Raw genomic sequence first — 24,220 nt, forward strand, 5'->3', positions numbered from 1 at the left:
CTGGGTTAGGCTAGATACTTACTGGGTACGCGTTGATTTACGTACTTATACTACACGTGCTGCACTTTTTGTGCAGGTACACATTTCGTGGACTTTATTCTGAGCTGCATTTCATGTTACGATCTGCAGCCTGCAGAGTCTCCATCAGAGTTATTTATATTTTCCTATCTAACTAGTATTTCAGACAGATGTTGTATTTTATTATATTTTCTAGTTCTTGTGACACTGTGTTTTGGGAGTTCCTATGGGTTGTTCACTATTGTAGTTCGTGTAAATTCTATTTCACACCATTTCATTAATAAATAAATAAATTATGATTTTAAGGTACTAGAATGAGTAATTAAATTGACTAATCACTGTTGGCTTGCTTGACGGCGGTGTTAGGCGCCATCACGACCACTAGTCGATTTTGGGTCGTGACAATTATTATCACGCTATCAAGTGAATTTAATGATTTCCAACTCTTTTTAAATATAAATCTTCCGAAAGTTATTTTGTTTCAACTTAAGCAATTTAAATTTTCAACAAACAAAACTTCATCAATTTGATTCTCTCAAATAGTAGTAAGAATATTATAAATTTGTAGCTATATTCTCCAATCTCTGTGGGACGATATCATAAACTATACTAGAAATGAACAGAGTACGAGTAGAAAAATCTTATACACATTGACCTCGTCACTTCACATAGAAGCCAGTGTTTTAAAGGGTATTTTCGGGGTAAGGCGCACCAAAAATGCTTTGAGGCGATGGTGTGGAGCGAAAGTCTCAAGAGGCGTACGCCCAGCAATTCGGGGCGTACGCCAGGGTGTTTGAAGCACGTTTTTTTAGTGATACGTAAGCCCCAGAGATTTTTTCAAATTTAAACCAAAATTTGTTGAATAAGTCCTTTATAAAATACCCAAATTCTAAAAAGTCATCTAGGTAATTACTCAAAAGTTTTAAAAAGGAACTAAAATCTGTTAAATTTAAAAGTCAAGACCTTTTTTATTTATTGGATCCCTAATTCATGGTCTTTCCCAATTTTTTATCTTGTCCACTAGTCTGCTAATATATCTCAAAAGTAATGAATATTCAATTTTTCTTTTACAAATACAAATAAAACTTCATTCTCCTTCATAGCAGCAAGTTCAACGTTCAAATTACAGGTTAGTCATCCTTTTTGTCCTCCGTGTATAAAACATTATTCTTTTCGAGTCAAGTTAGTTGTGCTTCTAAGTAGCATATAATAAATTGTTTTGACTAGTTTTTTATGGGAATGAAGCACATATATATATATATTTCACATATTTATAGTTTTTTCAATTTTTATGCAATTTTACTTTTTTATAAATATTTATTGTAATTATATTTTTTAGAAAATATTAATAATTAAATAACTATGGGGCTTACGCCCAATGCCACGGGGCTTACACCTCATTGAGGCATATGTAAAACGTCTCGCCTTAAGCCCACGTCTCTTTTTTTATTTTTTTTATTTTTTTTATATAAACTTTCCCAGTTCACTTGGGGGTGTTGTATTAGCCAAAAAAGAGTTTGATTATACAACACAAGAGTAGAGAGAATCCTTCAAAAATAGAGAGGAATAGGCAATTAGAAAATAGGTCGCCCCCTCAAACAAAAATAGACTAACTAACGAAGAAATTGGCCTTGTCATATTTGTTCCTTATACAAGGAATCTGATCTTTGTCAAGCAATAAGAGGCCTTTCGCTTGCCTAGAAAGTTGGTGGCTAGAATAAAAGTGTGATGGTTGCTGAGTTTCCACTGCCCTTTTAGCCAAACTATCCAGCAGTTGATTAGCCTCACGATAGCAATGATTGATCTGAATATTGAGCATACTGATGGTTTCTTTGATCTTGATAACTATATGACTGAGTTTATAGTTAGTATTGCTATCTTTACGGAGGATCTCTACAATGTATAGAGAATCCAATTCAAGGATTGCTTGATTGAAGCCATTTTGTTTGCACCAGTTGAGACCAACCAAGGCTACTTGAGCCTCCGCAATATTGTGATTCTTGGCAATAACTGGAATTGAGAAGGCCATGATAATGTCTCCATACTCATCCCTGATAGCTCCTCCTAGGCCTATTTTTCCTTCCCCCCTGAAGAAAGCTCCCATCAGTGTTGATCTTGATCCATTCTCTTTCATGCTTGTACCATCGAACCACCATACTTTTGTACCTAGGTCGTAACCTTGTAAGGATGTCACAGAAAGAATTCCAAGGTAGCTTTAGTCCACAGTTTGGATATGCTTTGTTGACAGCAGTTTCAATGCTCCAAGCTATTTGTTGCTTTAATCTATACTTGTTGAAGCTTTTTTGATCTCCAAACCTGCAAGCACAGAATTCTTTCCAAAGAGACCAGCAAATAATAACTGGGGTAATATTTAAAACAAGTCTTTAGACATCAGTGAGAGCCTTAAAGGTCCACCAATGGTTAATTATATATCTAATAGGATAGGGGTGATGATGAATGCCAAGAGCATTTCCAAAGAGTTTCCAAATCTAACTAGCAGCTTGACCCTCTACAAATACATAATTTATATTATTAGTATTAGGATTACTGCAGCAGTTACATCTGAAAATAATTTGTTTGCCATATTTAATAATCACATCATCAAAAGGGAGTTTGCTATGCTATAGCCTCCACACAAGAAAGGACATTTTAAAAGGAATAGTAGAGTTCCATACCTTGTCTATAAATTGAACTTTTGGACTAGATTTCCTTACGAGATTCCATGCACTTTTGTTTGTGTACTTGCCATTATCCGAAAGTGCCCAAAAACTTTGATCTTCCTTGTTTTGGTTGCCAATAGGAATGATTTGGATTTGTTGAACCAGATGATCTGGTAGGAGCTCTTTCAATTTGTTGGTATTCCATTGACCATCAGAAATGAATTCCCTTACCAAAGATTTGAAATTCTTTGGGGTATCAGGGAATTGTTTTGCCAGGGGACCTTTATGGGACCAATTGTCCCACTGAAAGTTACTAGAACCAGAATTCACCTTCCAAACAATATGATTCTCTGCAATATCTCTCATTTTTAGAACATGACTCCAAGCATGGGAATTACCTGGAGCAAGCTTTTTAGAGACTAAGTGAGATCTGACACAATATTTATTTCTAATGAAAGTAGCCCAAAGAGATAATGTGGACCTTATCCTCCACCACATTTTCATAACTCACATGTTACTAATGTCTTCCATTTTTCTAATGCCAATGCCTCCTTCATCCAGAGGGAGGGAAAGATGGTTCCTAAAACTCCAATGATATTTCTTGTGATCCTCAGAGGAACCCCAGGAGAAATTAGCAAAATAGTTCTTAATTAACCTGAATACTCCCTTAGGAGGAGTCGTAGTAGAAAGAGTGTACACTAGGATTAGACTGAAGAACACTCTTAATTAGAGTAGCCTTACCCCATGTCAAATCATCTTGCCTTGCCAACCATTAAGCCTTTTCACAATTTTACTAATTATGTTATCAAAATGTCAATCTTTTTCCTACCCACATACAGTGGACAACCTAGATAAGTAAAAGGAAAGTTCTTATCCATAAAGTCAAAGCACTTTCTAATCCTGTAAATTCTAGTAGTAGAAGTATAAGAGCAGTTAAGAAGTAACTTTTATCCCTATTAACCAGCTGACTAGAACTTCTTTCATAGTTATCAATAACATTGATGACCAATTTGATAGAAGTAGAACCACCACTGTAGAAAATAACAATATCATCAGCATAGGCAAGATGGTTAATCCTAGGAATATTAGGGGGCATGGAGAAGGGAGTGAAGTTAGGATTTCTATACAAAGAGTTGAGAGATCTAGATAAGACTTCAGTAGCAATAATAAAGAGAGTAGGGGAAAGAGGATCCCCTTGCTTAAGCCCTTGAGAAGAAGAGAAGAAGCCATGTCTCATACCATTAATGATAACTAAGTACCATACATTTGATATGAGATTGTGAACCAAACCAATCCAATTATCAGAAAAACTAAATTTTCTAAGTACTGCATATAACAAAATCCCAATCAATTCTATCATACTCTTTAGCCATATCCAATTTAATGATAATATTACCCCCATGATTACAATGAGAAATATTATGAACAATTTCCTCAGCTAACAAAATATTTTCTGAGATGAGTCTATCCTTTATAAAGTCACTTTGGTTCAAGGAAACTATTTTATGCAACAAAGTATTTACTCTAAGAGAAACAATTTTGGAGATAATCTTGTTAGTAAAGTTGGATAAGCTAATGGGTCTAAAGTCAGAAAAGGTAGCATGATTGTCAATTTTAGGAATTAGAACCAAACAAGTATGAGAGTAGAATTTGGTCAAACCTTTTCCTTTGAAGAAATATTTCACAAAAGCAATGACTTCCCTCTCAATTATCTTCCAGCAACTCTGAACGAAGGTGCCATTGAAGCCATCTTGTCCTGTTGTGTTGTGAGGGCTGAGGCTAAATACTGCTTCCTTGATTTCATCTTCCTCTGGAAACTTGCTAAGCATTATATTGTCATCACCTAAAATACAGAAAGGAATACAATCCAGGATAGAATTGTTGATTATAAGAGGGGTGAGATTAAAGATGGTTTGGAAATGTCTCACAGCCTTTCTGGCTATCTTCTAATCTCCCTTAATCCAGTTCCCTCTACTGTTCTTGATGTGATTAATCTGTTGCTTTCTTCTCTTCTCTCTAAGGATGGAATGAAAGTATCTGGTATTCTTTTCCCCTCCTTCAAACCACTTTATTTGAAATTTTTGTTTGAGCATGGATTCTTGAAGATTGAGCCATCTAATATACTGAGCATGAGCCCTGTTGACATCTTCTCTACTCTTTTCCGAGTTATCTTCAATATCAATATCCTCCAACTCCTGAAGTTTATCTTCCCAATTGGTAACAACTTCATTAATGTCCCCAATTTCATTCCTAGACAATTGGGATAGCCTTTTACTAAGAGCTTTGTGCTTACTTTAAAGGATCCACATAGGATTCCCAACCACTTATGTATTCCATGATTCCTTCACTATATCAAAGAAGCCCTCTATGTTAACCCAACAATTCAGAAATCTAAAATAATTAATGTGTTGATGATCAACATCCAAATTCTTCATAAGAAGGGGTCTATGATCTGAGCTTGTCCTATCCAGATGTCTAACAGAGGGTTTTTGAAATAATTGATCCCAATGATCATTAACAGATATTCTGTCAAGCCTTTTCCAGATTCTCTTCCTAGGTCTTCTGCTATTACACCAAGTGTAATTAGAACCATTGTAACCAATAACAATGAGGCCACAGTTATTGATACAAGTTTGAAATTCCAGACTTTTATACATTCTGTGTGGTTTACCCCATAGTTTTTCATTATGATCTATGATTATGTTGAAATCCACTCCTACACACCAAGGGACATCAATCACCATATTATCTAGTTCAAGAGACTGCCATATGTCCCTTCTGTCTTTGGATTTGCATTTAGCATAAACATCAGTAATATATATGTCCTTCATACCAATAGGATTGTGAAAGTTGATTGTGATATGTTGATCACTGATGGCAGTGACTGTAGTAGTGTTGTAGGAATTCCAGAAATACCAGATTTAACCAATATTATTGCAGCGACAATGTTGGAAACCCAAGAATTTTCTGTAACCTTCTAATTTATCATTTGAGATTAAAGGTTCAAAGATAGCCATGTATTGAGAGTTGTTGATGCTAATCAGTTTCTTTAGCCTGTGAATGGCTTTTTTGGATCTAACTCCCCTAATGTTCCAAAATAGAGCACTAATTATTAAGATCATTTGGGGGGTTGTCTTCCTTTTGATTCCTCCTCATAGAAGGATGAGTTATGTTCCTATTTTTTCTACTATTTTTTCTTGTTTCACTTCTTCCTCTCCTGTTATTCTGTTGTTGATCTTCTGTAATGGTATGAGAATTTCGATCTTCTTTTCTCCCCTCCTGTTGGTTGTTCGACTGTTCTACTCCTTGCCAGCTATCAGAAAGGTCATCTTCTTGATTAGGAATGTTGCACTCTTCTTTGTTTTCATATAGGTCCACAACAAGTTGAAGTCCCGGTAGATTACTTATTTTTGTTGAAACAGTAGAAGAGCTGGGGTCACCATACTTCTCTTGACCTTGTATCCCTTCACTATTGTCTTCTTGATTAGAGTTTGAGTAATTCTGTATTGATGTTGTTGATCCCCTGTTCTATTAGTCTCATTCAAATTATAGAAGAATTCTTGTTGATATTCTCATCAGTTTGGTTCTTGTTGGCAGGTGTTGTATTTTGTTGTTAGTCTTAGTATGCTTTCTTCAATGGATTGCCTTGAGAAGTCGTTTTGTTTTGCAGTTGAAACAAATTCTTCTCTTCTTTTACTATTTGATGGTTTAAACACAACTTTACTCTTCTTTTTTGGCAACTTCTTAGGCTTCTTCTGTTTTGTCTTCTTCTTTCTATCCTTTTTGTTGTTGCTATTGACCTCTTCATTTTGCTGTTTTTGAGTGATCTCTGGATTCGGCAGATTTTGAGATTTTTCATTGCTACTCTCATTAGCCTTGCTCCCCTCTTGTTATTTGGTTGACTGATGATCAGTACCTTGATTCTGATTCTCTTCTTCTTGTATATTTTCAGCTTTCTTTTTTTCCAGAGCTCTACAATTGATCATGTAATGACCAATTTTTCTACAGTGTTTGCAATATTTTGGGACTCCTTCATACTCCAATTTTTGAGTGTAACCTTTGAGTGGAGAATCTTCATATTCTTGGCCAACAAATACACTTTGAGGTAGTGGCTTCAGCAGGTCCACTTCAACTCTAATTTTAGCCATACTTGGCCTTGTTCTTCCCAATCCACGGCTTTTAAAATACTGATAGAAGCATTAATTACAAAAAATACATACCCCTATTCTATTTTATTTGACACTATTTTCTTATTAGTTCATAAAAAATTGATGTATTTTCATATTTAGAGACAAATTTATTTTAATTTACCGTTTATGAGAAATTTTTATAGTTACACAAATGTTTGGCATGTTTAAAACAATATTAGCTATTGGAGACGAGAAGAGCTTTTGGTAAAAATTTACATGACGAATGTAGCATAGGTTTTTACGAGTTAATTTGACTTAATATTTTAAATGTAGAGCATATATATACATACGAAAACAATTAAAACATTAAATATATTAAATTCCGAACTTATAATTTTGAATGGACAATAAATTCCTTATAGATTGATCCCATCAAGTGGGCGTTTGGACATAAGAATTATAAAATTTCAAAATAGAGGGGGGGGGGGGGGAATTTTTCAAGTGAAAATGGTATTTGAAATTTAGAGTTGTGTTTGGACATAAATATAATTTTGGGTTGTTTTTGAAGTTTTGTGAGTGATTTGAGTGAAAATTTTGAAAAACAGCTTTTTGGAGTTTTTAAAATTTTCAAGTGAAAATTAAAAATTTTATAAACAAACGCTGATTTCGAAAAAATTCAAATTTTTTTTGGAAAAAAAGAAAAACTTTCTTATGTCCAAACGAGCTCTAAATCTAAACCTGAATTCGCCTTTGCCCTTTTACCATGTTATTACTAGATTTTTTCAATCCAACATGGTTAGAAAGAAAAGAAACTGAAACTGCAGTAATTTTTGTTTTGACACTCTTTGTTTCCGTTCTTGAACTTCTATCTCCCCTACCTTTTTACTATTTCATTTAATAATTCATCTTATCTTTTCTCTTTTTCAGTTTTCACTTTTTGGATGCTAGTAAAAGTCACTGCCGCATGTTATAGACCCATGATTTATTATCCATAGTACGTACAGCGGCAGACATTAACACAAAATTTGAAATTTCAATCTTCTTTTTTTTTTTTTGGAAATATTTAAAACGTGTATAGTCAATGACCAAAATATTACTGTATTTTATTTTGACTATATTCTTCAGGTAGCAAATTTCCTACTTCTCCTCTTCTATATATAAAGCTCCTGTATCCTTCCCAAAACATAAACCAAGCAGCTTTTGTGAGAATTTTGAAAAATCACAATAGTTGCACATTTAAAAGATAAAGAAGAAGAAGAAGAAGAAAAAGAAGAAGACGACGAAAAAAGATGCGTCCAGCTTCATCAGTTATCACCTTCTTTCTTCTTCTTTTTATCTCCATCTATATTTTGAAGAAAACCCTAAAAAAGTTTCCCAGATCATCGATAACTATAGCACTAAACTACGTAGTTTTTATCGTTAATCAGTTGAAATGGGCTTGGGAAATTCTCCTCCTTCAATCTTTTTCTCATCCTTATAATCTTGATCCTGATCATGAGCTTAAAATTATGCATTATGAACCCGAATCGGAGTCTTCGGGTTCAGTAGAATGTGCAGTTTGTTTGTGCAAGATTGAAGAAGGAGAAGAAGTTAGAGAGTTAAGATGTGATCATCTTTTTCATAGGGTTTGTTTAGATAGGTGGATTGGTAGGGGACGTATGACGTGTCCGTTATGTAGAAACCATCTCAAGCCATCTCCTCTTGTTGCTAATTTGTATCAAGAGGTTATTTTATTCGATTTCGTCTCAGGGACGAGGTCGATATATCGTTATCAATGGTGGATACGGTAAATAAAAAAAGGTTTTGCATGATTATGGTTGAAGGAAGATGAACAATATATATAGTTCTTAGGAGACTTGTTTTTTTCATGGCCATTTTCATGCACCTCCTGTAAATTATATGGCAATGATAAACTTGATGATGATGGAAAAAAAGTACCCTATTGTTGATATGCCATGTATCAATTAATATTCCTTTTTAATCATTTAATGGTAACTAATTACAGGTATATTCAATCACGAATCAGTATCTTTCTTAGCATTATAAATTAGCGATATAATGATAATTTCCTCATTTTTCTTTTTCTTGTTCTTTTTCCCAATCAAATTTGGTTTCTTCTTACCAAAGTCTGACCACTCAATTATGTGAAACACTAGTCACTAGATATTTATTGCAAACTATATATTTGATACATACTTTTACCTCTTTTTTGGATGATAATAACTATAGTATGTTCTGAACTTATTTTTCTAGCCAATTGCCACCCTATCATGCTAGAGACAAGGAATCAGAATTCTCTATTTTTGACACAGAATATATATTTATATATAATAACCCATTAAAATTTCAATAGATATCTAATATAAATTCATAATTTTAGAAGGGTAATGAGTTTAATACTGTGAAGTACATTAGTCGAATCTATCAAATTTAAATTCTGAATTTGATATGAAAGAGTAATTTCATTTTGCTGTCATTTGAAATAAAACAAAAAGTGAAAAAAATAATTGGCACGTGTTTTTTCTCTATTAACTAATTGTCACATAGTCATCTACGATGACTATTATTCCTTCATGATTTGTGTCCTCGTAAGTTAGTTTAAATGAAAAAGAACTTTCCCCTTGATAAGTATTTTACATAAGCGAGAGCTGTCGGGCAAGTTAGCCAAGTGGGCCGTAGAATTAAGCGAACATGATATCGCATATCAACCGAGGATGATGATAAAATCACAAGTCCTTGCCGACTTCAGCGCAAAAATAACGCCCGAAGACGAAAATGAAGCCGCCAACGCTTCTCCACAAATGCAAGATCCATGGATTTTGTACACCGACAACGCTTCTAATGCGTCACGGCCCGGACTAGTACCTGTGCTCGAGGTCCCGATAGGTGAAGTAGTTCGCTAGTCCATAAGGTACCCGGATAGGACTAGCAACGAGGCCGAGTATGAGGCCTTGATTGCAGGACTAAAGTTAGCACTCAAGTACTGGGCGAGACGGATCATTCTATGTTGCGACTCCTAACCCGTCGTCAACCAAGTCATAGGGACTTTCCAGATCAAATAGCAAAGGTTGCAAAAATACCAGGCCGAGATCTGCAAATTAGTGCCCGAGTTTAATGAATGTCAGCTCGACTAGATCCCTCGAGCACAAACATCGAAGCAGACGGCCTCACCAAATTAGCAGCAACCACTAAAAACATAACAGGAGAAGGAAACATGGTCACCCTCCTCTACTCATCAATAGATCACATCGAGGTAAGGACTATAAATCTAACTTGGGAATCGCAAAGCCGTATTATTAGATACTTGTAGGATGGAATACTCACACGTGATAAAAAGAAGCCAAGAAGTTTTGGATGCAAGCGGCCAGGTACAATATCATTCACAACGATATATACAAAATGAGGTATGGCGCCCCCTAGCGAAATGCTTAGGCTCGAATCAAATGCGGTGTGTCCTAGAATAGGTCCACGAAGGCCACTGCGGGGCTCGTTCCGGCAATCAAGCTCTAGTCAGGTGTCTCATACGGACAGGTTACTACTGGCCTACTATGAAAAAAGAGGCAGCAGGCTTCGTCAAAAAATACGAGCAATGCCAAAAATGCGCCCAATGATCCATCAAGCGGACGAGAACCTCCACTTGGTCACTTCCCCTTGGCCTTTCATTAAGTAGGGAATGGACATCTTCGGCCCCCCTACCCGCAGGGCGAGGTAATGTACGTTTTCCTTTGGTTTTAACTGACTATTTTTTTCTAAATAGGTGGAAGCAGGGGCATTCGCCCAGATACGCGAACATGATGATCACCTTCATATGGAAAAATATTGTGTGTCGCTTCGGCCTCCCTAAAGAAATCAGTTGCGACAACGGACCCCAATTTACTGGAAAAAAAGTCGCCAAATTTTTTGAGAAGTGGCAAATCAAAAGAATACTTTCCACCCCATACCACTCTGCGGGCAACGGGCAAGAAGAATCATCCAACAAATCAATACTGAACATCATGAAGAAAAAGCTCGAACACGCCAAGGGACTGTGGCTAGAACTATTACCAGAAGTACTCTGGGCCTACCGCACAATGCCAAAGACGAGCACAGGAGATACGCCCTACTCATTTGAGATTAGTCTATGGGAATAATGCGGTAATACCAGTCAAAGAGCCCAATTTGAGATACTCTCATGAGAGCGGGCTAAGTAACAACGAAAGCAGAAGGCAGAAATTCGACGAAGTCGAAGAACGGAGAGATATGGCCTCCAAAAGGATGATCGCCCAAAATCAACAGGCAGAACACTACTATAACAAAATGGCCAATATCATACCACTCAAAGTCGGGGACTACGTACTCAAGGACAAAACACAAGCGAGCAAAGACTGGCGGGAAGGAAACCTAAGAACGAACCGGTACGGCCCATACAGAATCACAACAGCGGCAAACAAAGGGTCATTTCAACTAGAAGCAATGGAAGGAAAACTGCTACCAAACAACTGAAACATCACCCACCTCAAGTACTTCAACTTTTAAGAACAAGCGTGTCACGCCCTGAACCTGGGGGGAGAGACTGGCACCCGGTGCCTCACCTAACCTAGTGTACCAACTTCTGCCTAAGGGATTCTGAACATATAATATCATAATTTGGTCATGGAGCCATATTGCAAGACAATTTGCGAAGCAAAATATAAAACTAAACAGAAACTAGCGCTGACTAAATATCAATATAAAGCTGGGCCAACAAGGCCGTCATAACTATTACAGCTGACAAACCAACAAAAGATACATACCAGGCCTACAAGCCCAACATACTGCACTAGCTGACATGATATGTCTACAAGACTCTACTGATGGATGTATTGTGATCGTAACAGGGCCCCAACCTACCCCAACTCAGATGCTCCAAACATATTAATATTATTGTAACGATCTAACTTGTCATTTCAAGAATTAACGCCTCTGTAACGACCCGGCCGGTCGTTTTCAGAATTTGAGCCCCGATTCCCTAATATCTGATTTTTCCAAATTTGTTTCTGCTTTTGGGATTTGCCGGAGTGTTTGGTTATGGAGTTCGGGGAGTTTTGGGACACTTAGTCCCTAGTTGTGAGTTTATGACTTAGAGTTTGGACGGTAGTCGGAATTGTGTGAAGACGGATCCGGAATAGAATTACTTCAACTCTGTTAGATTCGTTGAGTGATTTTGGGGTTAGGAACACGTCCGTAATGTATTTTGGAGGTCTGTAGTAGATTTAGGCTTGAATTGGCGAAAGTTAGTTTTTCGACGATTTCAGCCGATTGTGGAAATTTTGATATTACGCTCGGAATGGAATTCTGAAAGTGGCTGTAGGTTTGTAGTACCATTTGTGACATGTGTGTAAAATTTGAGGTCATTCGGACTAGATTTGATATGGTTCGGCGTCAGTTGTAGAATTTGGAAGATTTTAAACTCTTAGGCTTGAATCCGTGCTTAATTCATGATTTTGGTGTTGTTCGACGTGGTTTGAATGCTCGACTAAGTTCTCATGGTGTTTTAGGATTGGTTGGTATGTTTGGTTGAGGTCCCGGGGGCCTCGGGTGTGTTTCAGATGCTTAACGGGTGAAAGCTTGGACTTAGAGGTATTTATGATTTATGCTGGTTCTGGTGTTTTCGCACCTGCGGTGGGGAGTCCGAAGGTGCAGCCTCACAGAAGCGAGGCTTGCAGGCGCAGATGCGAGAAAGTCGAGAGTTGGCCTGGGGTCGCAGGTGCGAGGAAGTTCCGCATCTGTGATGCCCGTAATGCGCAAGGCTATTCGCAAATGCGCAACATGTGCAGAAGCGGAAGGGATGTCCGCATGCGCGCGCGCAAGTGCGGCCTTTTCGTTGCAGGTGAGAAGGCAGAGGGGGGCAAGTAAATTGCGCAGATGCGCACGTTTTCCGCACAAGCACACCCGCAGGTGCGAGCCCAGATTCCGCAGGTGCAGAAATACCTGGGCAGTGATTAAAACCGAAGGGCTTCGCGATTTTTGTCATTTTTGGCTTTGTAAACTCGGGTTAGGGCAATATTTGAGAGCATTTTCGAGGAATTTCTTGAGGTAAGTTCCTTGTGCTTATGTTTGGTCAATAATCTTGCCTTGCGATGTGTTTTCCCACCTATTTAATGTGTATTTAAGGTGGAAATTGGAAGTTGGAGGCTAGGGATTTGGAAGTTTAAATTGTGGATTGGAGGACCATTTGGTATCAGATTTTAGTAAATTTTAGATGGTTAGACCCGTGAGTGAATGGTCTTTTTAGTTTTGTGAATTTTGTCGGGTTTCGAGACGTGGGCCTGGGGGCCGAGTTTGAACCAATTTCGGGTTTTGACCTAATTTTGTAGTTTTTCTTGTGGGCTTCATTCCATTAGCGCGTATTGATGATATTGTACTGTTTTGAATAGATTCGGGCCATTTGGAGTCGGATACTCGTGGATAGAATATGATATCAAGTTTATTTGAGCGGTTCGAGGTAAGTGGCTTGCCTAACCTTGTGTTGGGGACTTCCCCCTTAGGATATCTTGATATTATTTGGTGTGTGGGCGCCGTGTACGTGAGGTGACTAGTACGTACACAGGCTATTATTGCAAAAATCCTGTTTAACCTTTTTAATTCATAAATTGTTTCTCTTATTAAGTTGTACTAATATGTTTAATTGTATAGTTTAGACTAGAAAAGCATGCTTACGTGATTTAACTGCCTAATTGACATTCTGTGTGTCATGTTTAGCTAAGTACTTATTTACCTTATATGTGTTTAGTATAAACTGTATAACTCGATGTTATACCTGTCATTTCATCTTGTGTTACATATTTACTTTGGAACTACAGACGTATTCCGAGAGATCCCCCAGCACTGTATATTTACTTTGGGACTACAGACGTATTCCGGGAGATCCCCCCTGTACTGCATATTTACATTGGGACTACGGACGTATTCCAGGAAATCCCGCAGCACTTCATATTTACTTTGGCACTACAAACGTATTCCTGGAGATCCCCCTGTATTGCATATTCATTTGAAACTACGGGACGGTATCCCGAGAGATTTCCCACTGTGTTTAGCTTTATTTTGAGCCGAGGGCTCCCTTAACTGTTAAATTTTTGAGAATTCCTTTTACTGTGTTACCGTAAATTCTACTTATATCTTTTACTGTTTAATTTATTATATTTACTCCGGTAGGGCCTTCACCTTACCTCGTCACTACTCGATCGAGGTTAGGCTTGACACTTACTAGGTATCATTGTGGTGTACTCATGCCCTTTCCTGCACATGTTTTCGTGTGCAGATCCAGGTACGAGCTATCAGCCTTGGGGTTAGTGCGTGCTGCTGATTCTAGGAGACTTCAAGGTATTTCTGCTTGCGTCCGTAGATCTTCGGAGTCCCCTTCTACTCCCTCGTCTAGAGACTTTCCTTATTATATTTAGACTTTTGTATAGAGCTACATAGTTTATAGCACATTGTGACTTAGTGATATTCCGAATCTTGGGAAACTATTTTGTATATGCCGAGTGGTGCTACTCTTGGCTATTTATAATATGCAGTTTATCTTTAAAATGTTGTGTTTTCTTTATATTGTTTTGAAATATTAGGCTTACCTAGTCGTAAAGACTAGGTGCCATCACGGCCCTTTACATAGGGATAATTTGGGTCGTGACAACCCCGTTCAGTGATTTAAGATCTCGAGAAGCTTCGCAATATGTATTATGAACCGCTGGTGTGGACGAGTTTGAATTTCAGAAGATTCAGAATTAAATGAAAAGAACAATTCTTATTTAGAAGCTTAAATAGAAAAAGTTGACCAGAGAGTTGACTTTTGAGCAAAACGACCCCAATAATGGAATTTCGATGATGGAAATAACTTCGTATGATGATTTCGGACTTAGGCGTATGTTCGGATTTGGATGTCCGTAGGTCAATTCGACGCATTTTGGCGAAAGTTGAAAAATATAATTATTTTGGAAGAATCCGATCGAAGGTTGAATTTTTGATAACGAGGTCAGAATTCGATTCTGGAAATTGGAATAGCTTCGTTATGCCATTTATGACTTGTGTGCAAAATTTGAAGTCATTCCAGATTGATTAGATGTATTTCGGCACAAGATATAAAATTTGAAAGTTCAAAGTTTATTAGGCTTGAATTGAGGTGTGATTCATGGTTTTAGCGTTGTTTGATGTGATTCGATGCTTCGACTAAGTTCGTATGATATTTTAGGACTTGTTCGTATATTTGGTTGAGGTCCCGAGGGTATCGGGTGAGTTTCAGGGTGATTTCGGACCATTTCTAGGCCATTTACAATTGTTGGTTTCTGCCAACAGAGGTGTGAATCGTGATCGCGAACATTTGGTCGCGTTCGCGAAGAGAAAACAGCAGTTTGGGGCCTTGTGAATCACGATCGCGAAAGTTCTTTCGTGATCGCGTAGAACAAAATCTCTGTTGCACTGACCCGACTTTGGAAGCTTATATCTTGCAATCTCGCAATACATTTGTCATTTGAAGTTGTGTACAAAATGTTACAGTGAATATACTATAGGCTGTCCGGGAAGAGTTTGAAAATCTTTGGTGCACAAGACTAATTTTGGAAGCTTATATCTAGCAATATATAAGGAATTGGCAGATGATCAACAAATGAAAGTTATAGTCCTTGGTGTCTAGTTTTCAGAAAGTGAAACCATTTGTAATTTAGATTTTTGTACAAAAGGTTATGACTATTATACTAGAGGTTGTCTGGAAGAGTTGACTTTTGTTGACTTTTTGGAATAAATTTTTAAGTCGGAGTATTATTATCCGGAATTCTTTTCGATGAATTTTAATGAGGTTATACAATTACTTTGGATAGATTTGAGAGGTTTGGAGGTCAATTCAAACAAGAAGGCGATTTTGGAATATCGGCATAACTTCAAAAAGGTAAGTATATTGCCTAACCTCGAGTGGGGGAATTACCCTTTAGGCATAGAGTCTTATGTGCCATTTGTGAAATGTGAAAAGCCGTTTACGCGAGGTGACGAGTACGTACTCGGGCTTATATGTGCGAAATGTATTGAGTTAAAGTCTTGGACATATTGTGTAGTATGTTGGATAATTGTTGGCATTTATAAAATCATCTACTTGCCATGACTCAATTCGCGTTTTGTTGAATTTGTTTTTGTATGGATATTTAAGGTGATTATTACTTGTATATTTATGTTGATTCCGTGAATTTGATGATTTGATATTTCTTGGAATTTAATTTCATTATGAATTTTCCGTCTCAAATAATTAATTAAACAAGCTTAAGAAGGAGTGTTACAATAATTATCAAAAAATGGATTAATGAAGGCATTGCCCTATGCTTATTATTTTTCTATCGCTGTTGATTGTTTTTAAGGTTTTATACACATTGTGGGGAGCCTTGGGCTATTCGTTGTGAAATTAATTGATTTTGTTATATCTTTGGAATTGGTTGTGGCCATTGGGCAAATCGTGATATGAATTAATTTTGTTATGTTGCCGTGAGAATATTCCCTGCAAATTGTTGTGCTATTTGAGTTATTATTTTGAGGATATAAGGGTGGCATTCCATTGTTGATATAATGTGGGTATAAGTGTGGCATTTCACTGTTGTTGTGTGTGTTGGGATATTGTCTGGGTGGAGCGATAAGGGTGACTATAGGAGAGATAAGGGTGGCTATATGAGTGATAATGGTGGCTATAGGAGAGATAAGGGAGGCTATATGAGTGATAAGGGTGGCTATTGGTATTGTCAGGGTGGAGGGATAAATGAGGCTAATATAGGAGAGATAAATGTGGCTATTGTGAGGGATGATATGTGATGATGTGGAGTGGTTGCATTGGTGATTTTTATGTGATGTTATAACTTTCCTTGTGTTTATTTTTATACCTTGTGCAATTTGTCTTGTTGTTGGTAAATTGATAACAGTCTGATTTATGTTGAAATTGGGAGCCTGTCATGACCCAAAATCTCACCTGTCGTGATGGCGCCTAACTCAATACTAGGCAAGCCAAAAATCTCCATAAAATACCATATCTTTTAAATTTGAGAACAAAATAATTAAATTCAGTGGAAGAAAATCTCTCAAATTTCAAATATAACACTCCAAAAACCCAGTGTCACTGAGTACATGAGCATCTAAATGAATACAAAGTCTAACTGATAAACATCACTGTCTGAAGTATAGACAGTACAATAACTAAACAGGAAGGAAATCAAGTCTGCGATCGTCGAGCAACTACCTTGATACTCTACAACAGAAATAACTCTGAATTCTAGTAGTCGTCGTATCCGGGAGCACCTGGATCTGCACACGAGGTACAAAGTGTAGTATGAGTAAAACTAACTCAATAAGTAACAAGACTAACCTTTGGGATGAAAGAAATGATAAGCTCTGCAGGTACAGTCCAATTAAAATAATGGTACAGAAATGTAGGCATACTTTCAAGTTCAAAAGTTAAACTCAGTTCAAGTGAAATAGATCAGTACTGCATGATATGAGGCATATGACATCTCAGTAGAAATACCTCATGTAAATACTTGTCACAAATTATCTAGTCACTCAGTACTGTTTATGGCCAATCCAGCCCAGGGGTATTCCAACCCTTATATATATATATATACACACACATATATATATATATATATATATATATATATATATATATGCACATCGACTGACAGTCAGTCACCCATTACCGTATAAGGCCAATCCAGCCCTCAGATAATTTATCCCTTAATATAAATGATATTGACAAGATCCATGTCCAAATACTTCATTACAATACAAATGAGTAAGGCAAGTCCATGCCTTGGGAAAATCCATCCCAAATATATATATATATATAAATAAGCAATGAGTAAGGCAAGTCCATGCCCTGGGAAGTCCATCCCGAATATCGATGATCATCTACGCTCACTGGGGATGTGTACAGACTCCGGAGGGGCTCCTTCAGTCCAAGCGTAATACAAAGCCAATATGGCCTACTGCAGGAGGGCAATCCTGATCCGTATAATAATAAAGCCTATAAGGCTTGTTGTAGGCGGGCCTCCCCGATCCATTTAATAATAAAGCCAATAAGGCCGGCTGCAGGTGGGCAACCCCGATCCATAAAATAGTAAAGCCAATAAGGCCTACTACAGGCGGGCAGCCCCGATCCAAAATAATAATAATCTATAAAGTCATTATGGCCTGCTGCGTTGCGCAACTAAATCTCATAAATATCTTCACAATGGACAATTATTACTGAGTTGAAATGTATATTTTTGAACAATTAATTCAATAACAACACGACCCCATGGGTCCTAAAATATCGGTACGTAGTCTAAACACGATATTTATTACAAGCCTCGGCTCAATTCCTCTAACACGTGCCACATGTTAAAAAAATAACATGATTATTTTACATTACAACTTCACAGGATTTATTCAAGACACAATTTCTGTGGTGTACGTCTATATATTCGTCACATGTCGTGTGAGTCACCTTCAACAATTTATATCATACCAAATTAGGGGAGTCATACCCTCATAACCAAGTTTAGAAGTGTTACTTACCTCAAACCATGTAATTCTTTACTCCGGTATGCCTTTGCCTCGTGAATTTTCCTCCAAACGCCTCGAATCTATCCACAAATAATTCGTTTCAGTCAATAAAAATGATAGGAATTAATTTTGTAAGAAAATACAAATTATCCATCAACATCCGAAATTTCACCATAACATCACCTGTGGGGCTCACATCTGGGAACCCGACAAAAGTTATAAAATTCAAAAGCCCATTCAACAACGAGTCTAACCATACTAATTTCACCAAAATCCGACCTCAACTCGACCTCCAAACCCTCAAATCTTACTTTCAAATTCCTAGGTTCAAATTTCGATTTATACTTTAACAACACGTAATCTAGTCGGATTATTCGATGATAATTCAATATTACGGAGTAGAAATTATCACAAGTGACTTACTTTGAGATTCCCCGTGATTTCTTGCTAAAACTTCGCCAAAACCCGAGCTCAAAATGTCAAAAATGACAAAAATGTCGGAGCCCCTCTGTTTTGTACACTGCCCTGGATTTTCACACCTGCGACCCCCTATCCGCACATGCGGAACCGCTTCCGCGGTGAAATTTCCGCTTCTCCGGAAGCCACTTGGTTTCCCAAACACCACACCTGCGCTCCATTGCCCGCGCCTGCGAAGCCGGTTCTGCGCGCATTCGCCCGCGCCTGCAAAGCCTTTTCTACGCAACATTGCCCGCGTCTGCGTGAGTCGCTTCTGCGCAACAAGAGCCTCATCTGCGGCATCGCACCTGCGGCCAAATTCTAGTAGGTGCGATCACACGAGAAGACAATTATTTTTCTAGTTTTCTTTTAAGTCTGAATTTGATCTCTTAATCATCCGAAACACACCCGAGGCCTCCGGGACCTCAACCAAATATACCAACAAGTCCTAAAACATCATACAAACTTAGTCGAGTCTTCAAATCACATCCAACAACACTAAAAACATGAATCGCACATAGATTCAAGCCTAATGAACTTTGAAACTTCCAATTTCTACAAACGACACTAGAACCTATCAAATCACATCGGATTGACCTCACATTTTGCACACGAGTCATAAATGACATAACGAAGCTATTCTAATTTCCAGAAACGGATTTGGACTCCGATATCAAAAAGTCAACCCCCCGGTCAAATTTCCCAAAAATTCAACTTTCGACATTTCAAGCCTAATTCCACTACGGACCTCCAAATAATTTTCCGGACATGTTCCTAAGTCGAAAAGCACCATATGGAGCTGTTGAAATTATCAGAATTCAAATCCGAGGTCTTTGTCACATAGGTCCACATCCGATCAACTTTTCTAACTTAAATTTTCAATAACGAGACTAAGTGTCTCATTTCATTATGAACTCCTTCCGTACCCGAACCAACTAACCCGATAAGTCATAAATCAATTGTAAGGCATATATTGAGCAGTATATTAGGGAACGAGGTTATAATACTCTAAACGACCGACCGAGTCGCTATAGAGTTTATGGCTATTGTCAGGCGGATTATGAAAAGAAATATGGGCACGAGGTACCGTGAGTAAATAATGATAATATTGGCACGTGAATTATCAGTGCAGTTGTGATATAAAATGTAGGCACGAGGTGCTGTGGTTAAATGATAATGATATTTGGCACGTGAGTTGTCCGTGCAATTGTGATAGAGAAATTGGCACGAGGTGCCGTAAAAATATGAAATTGGGCTGAGATCCGTATTTTATGATTATGAAATGGGGTGTCACATGTTGAATTTTAATTGAAAGAATTATATTCAAAATATTTATTTGGAAGGATTTTTATTCAAAAAGTATTTATTGAAAGAATTATATTTGAAAGATATTTATTTGAAGAAATTATATTTGGAAGAGATTTATTGAAATAATTATATTTGAAAGATACCCATTTGAGGAAATTATGTTTGAAAGAGATTTATGGAAATAATTATATTTGAAAGATATTTATTTGAGGAAATTATATTTGAAAGAGAGTTATTTGGAAGAATTATATGTGAAAGATATTTATTTGAAGGACTTGATTTAATTGGGTGTACTTGTATTTATTAATTGTTGAGCGATATTAATGGTGTTCTTGTTGCCATGATGTGCATATCACTGGTTGATTTGAGTTGACCTTATTGTTAATTGTTTTATTATTTTATATACTATATTTCACAGGTTATTAGACTAGTAAGTGTCTTGGCTGTACCTCATCTCTACTTCACTGAGGTTAGTCTTGATACTTACTGGATACCGACCGTGGTGTACTCATACTACACTTCTGCACATTTTTGTACAGAGCCAGGTATTGAAGATATCAGACTCAGACAGAGTCAGAGTCGGATCACAAGGATTTAAGGTAGAGCTTCTTGGTCGTCGCAGTTCCTTGGAGTCTTTCCATTTTATTGTACTGTTAATTATTATTAAAACAATATTGAGTATTCGATCCTTGAGATCATTTCATGTATTCAGTTAGAGTTCGTGACTCAGTATTACCAGTCTTGGGAGGTTGTTATATTTATAATTATTTTCGCTGTTGGTATATAAAAAAAAATGCTTGAAATGTAATTATAATCGGCTTACCTAGTCTGAGAGACTAAGTACCATCACGACGCCTGTGGCGGGATTTTGGATCGTGACAAGTTGGTATCTGAGCTCTAAGTTAATAGGTTCTACGAGTCACGAACGAGTTTAGTAGAGTCTTGCGCACTCGGTATCAACTATGCGCCAACGGTTCGTGATACTACATAGGGGTTATAAAGGAGCCAGGGTTGCTCAGCCATTGCTATAACGTGTCGTCCAGATCGAGGATGCGAAAGTATTGAGAGATCATTCAGTTATGCACATGGGGTTGCAATAGGTTATGACATCTGGTTGATAAGTATGATCTTGAGAAGGTTTCATTAATTGCCTAATCGTCAAAATTGTGGTAGGTTCACGAGGTGGATGTAGATTTGAAGATAATTGGTGGTATTAGAGACTATGTAGTTCGTATGGGATTTCTATTTAGCGAAGGGTACATACTATCAGCCAAGGCACTGGAAGAAGCGAGTTTAACTGTCACGAGGATGACATGCGCCAAATAAATGGCTTGAGGTGGCTTATGACCGGTGTCGTACGTGTGATGAAGGTTAGTGTTATGGATCATCGGACTATGTCCTATAGCTTCGCGCCAAGTGAGGGGAGTCCACTATAAATGATCAGATTATGGGGTCATGTGTTATATCAGTTTTGGCCTGAGATGTATTTATGTGGTGTTGAAAGGTTCTCCAAAATTTGTATATGATTAAGAGCTGAGATTTGTATGGGATGATGATGGGACTTGCGGTATTCAGGCTTCCTTAATAATTCTACATTTCAATATCAACGAGGTCACAGAAACAATTTTAGAATACTCGGGGTGCTACAGTAAGTTCTTTTAATGATCCACTGGCACGGGGTTCCTATAATGGTTATTCCAGTTATCCGGCAGAGACTCAGTATGAGTAGTCGAACCGGCAGAGGGATTGTTATCAGTGTGATTGTACTAAGCAATTCATAAGAGAATGTGCCATATTTGGGAGAGACGGATTTCATCAGAATACTTAGGCTACAAGCTTTATTCCAGTTAATACTCCACGTGCACAACCAGTTAGGGGTGTGATAAGTCGGGATTTTAACCTATTATTTGCTCTCTTTTACTTGTGTTTTAAGCCAAAAATGCTTGAAGGTATTACCAGAAACTAATGAAATATGCTTGCTTGCAGGAATTGTTAAAAATGATCCAAAGGAATCAAAATCAACTCACAAAGGAGTCAAAAGTTGAACAAAAACCAAAGATGGGCAAAGAGGTCTGAAGTGCGGACCGCACAAAGATTGTGCGGCCGCAAAATCCATGATGCGGACGTGATCATAATTATGCGGTCCGCAAGAGGGAGATTCAGAGAGTGTGATTTTGGGCTAAATGATGAGCGCGGACCGCACCAGAAATATGCGGCCGCGAAAGTCCATGTGCGTCCGCAATTAAAATTACGCGTACGGCGATGACTGAGATTCAGAGAGCTAACAACTTGAGCAAAAGAGAGAAGTGCGGACCGCACCAGAATTGTGCGGCCGCGGAAGTCACTTGTACGGCCGCGATCGATATTATGCGGTCCGCAAGATGAAGAATCAGAGAGTTGATTTCAAGCCAAAGTCAAGCAAGTGCGGACCGCATCATTTTTATGCGGCCTCATAATCTGGAGCGCGGCCGCACTTAGAATTATGCGGTTCGTGAAAGTTCAGCTCAACCGATATCCAAAAGAGAAGAACGCGGACCACATCAGAATTATGCATCCGCGAAAGCAAGAGTGCGGCCGCAGTTAGAATTACACGGTCGCACAACGTCCGCAGGGGCATTTTTGTCATATATTTTCAGCTTAGTATAAATAGAACTTTTTGTCATTTTTAGGGGATGTTATGTTTTGTATGAGCACCTGAGACGACTAAGTTTTCTATTTTCGGAAATTTTGTACTAGATTCACTTCTTAACATTAGATTTTCTTTCCATAAATTAATATTGTGGATTTTATCTTCATTTCATCTTTAATTTCTGTTATTTTCATGAATAGCTAAACCTATAACTAGGGTTGTGACCCAACCCTAGTATGGGTATTTAATGGGTATTTGATTTTAGGGCTTGAATGTGAATGGGTTAGTGATATTTATCCTAATTCTTGATAGAACTCAAGAATTAATGGTTGCAAACATTGATTCATGCCTTTATGACTTAGTCTCTACTTGAGAAAGAGGGACTAAGTCTAGGAAAACTAGGCTAACAAGGAATTAGGGTGAACTCAAGAAATTGATAGCCCTAATTGAAGGGTTAAACCTAGAGATAGTAATACCCAACTTGAGCTAATATCACTTGATTTGCATGAATACCCATTTGGACTTGAGAAAGCCAAATTGGGAAAAACCACTCAAACTACTGAGAGGTATAGAGTGAGTACCCGGGTGTGATAGATATATTACAATCCCAACTAATCAAGCTTGCCCTAGATTTTGCTACCCGTTATATATCCACCTAGGTAGAAGTCACAACCCTAGTCTCTTTAAAAATTTGAAAAAGAACAACAAAAATATTGTCCTTAGTTTCAATTATTGCAATCTTTAGAGTAAAGTTAGAAGTAGAAATCAAACCCAAAATTGTGGAAGTGTAATTAGATTCAAAACCCGCATCTAGCTTAGATATAAACCTAATTCCAAACATTAACTCCCTATGGATTCGATCCCGACCTAGTTGGGTTAAAACTGCATCGACCACCCTCGCTACTCAATAGTAGTGTAGGCTTGGACCCGATCAGGGTGGAGGACAGGCGGGTAGAGGGCGCCTAATAGGAGGAGGCCCAACCCATTGATATAATTGCTATGACTCGGTTGAGGTCAATACACTAGATGGTGTCGTACATGCATGATTTAATTTATAATAAAAGGTGAACTATTCTTATTTTGATTCAATTCTGATTATCGAGGTGAGACATCATATCGTGTTCCATTTAAGGAGAGTTTGTGATTTGTACACCACTCACGTGTTTACCCCTGTTAGGATATTTGATGATGTTAGCCCGTGTCTATCATTTTTATTTTTATTCACTATTAAAGGCTATAAGTCCAAAAAAGACTTTCTATTACTCACTACAATGGGTTTTGATGTGATTTCAGAATAATTGATTTCAATTTTATGAATTATATGCCTTAATGGTATGGGGGTTCATTTTGTGTTGTGAAAACTGTTTACGGAATTTATTAAAAAGAAGAAAGAAAGGGAATGAAAAATTTCAGTTGGCACAATGTGCAAAATACCTATGATTCAGAGATGAGGACGAGATCCTCGTATTTTTATATGATGTGAAATATTT

At 37.6% G+C, this 24,220-nt stretch overlaps 1 protein-coding gene across 1 annotated transcript; it reads right to left on the minus strand.

The window, feature by feature from the left end:
- Positions 1–1,627: 1,627 nt before the first annotated feature.
- On the minus strand, positions 1,628–4,507 carry LOC138900359 (uncharacterized). The gene is made up of 7 exons (XM_070187092.1): positions 4,006–4,507; positions 3,640–3,884; positions 3,516–3,525; positions 3,190–3,376; positions 2,761–3,108; positions 2,197–2,334; positions 1,628–2,105 (listed from the first exon to the last, which is right to left on the minus strand). The coding sequence occupies exons 1-7, from the start codon at positions 4,505–4,507 to the stop codon at positions 1,628–1,630; spliced, it is 1,908 nt and encodes a 635-aa protein (XP_070043193.1).
- Positions 4,508–24,220: the final 19,713 nt, after the last annotated feature.

This window comes from Nicotiana tomentosiformis, chromosome 10, assembly GCF_000390325.3.
Source record: "Nicotiana tomentosiformis chromosome 10, ASM39032v3, whole genome shotgun sequence".
Classification (NCBI taxonomy): domain Eukaryota; kingdom Viridiplantae; phylum Streptophyta; class Magnoliopsida; order Solanales; family Solanaceae; genus Nicotiana; species Nicotiana tomentosiformis.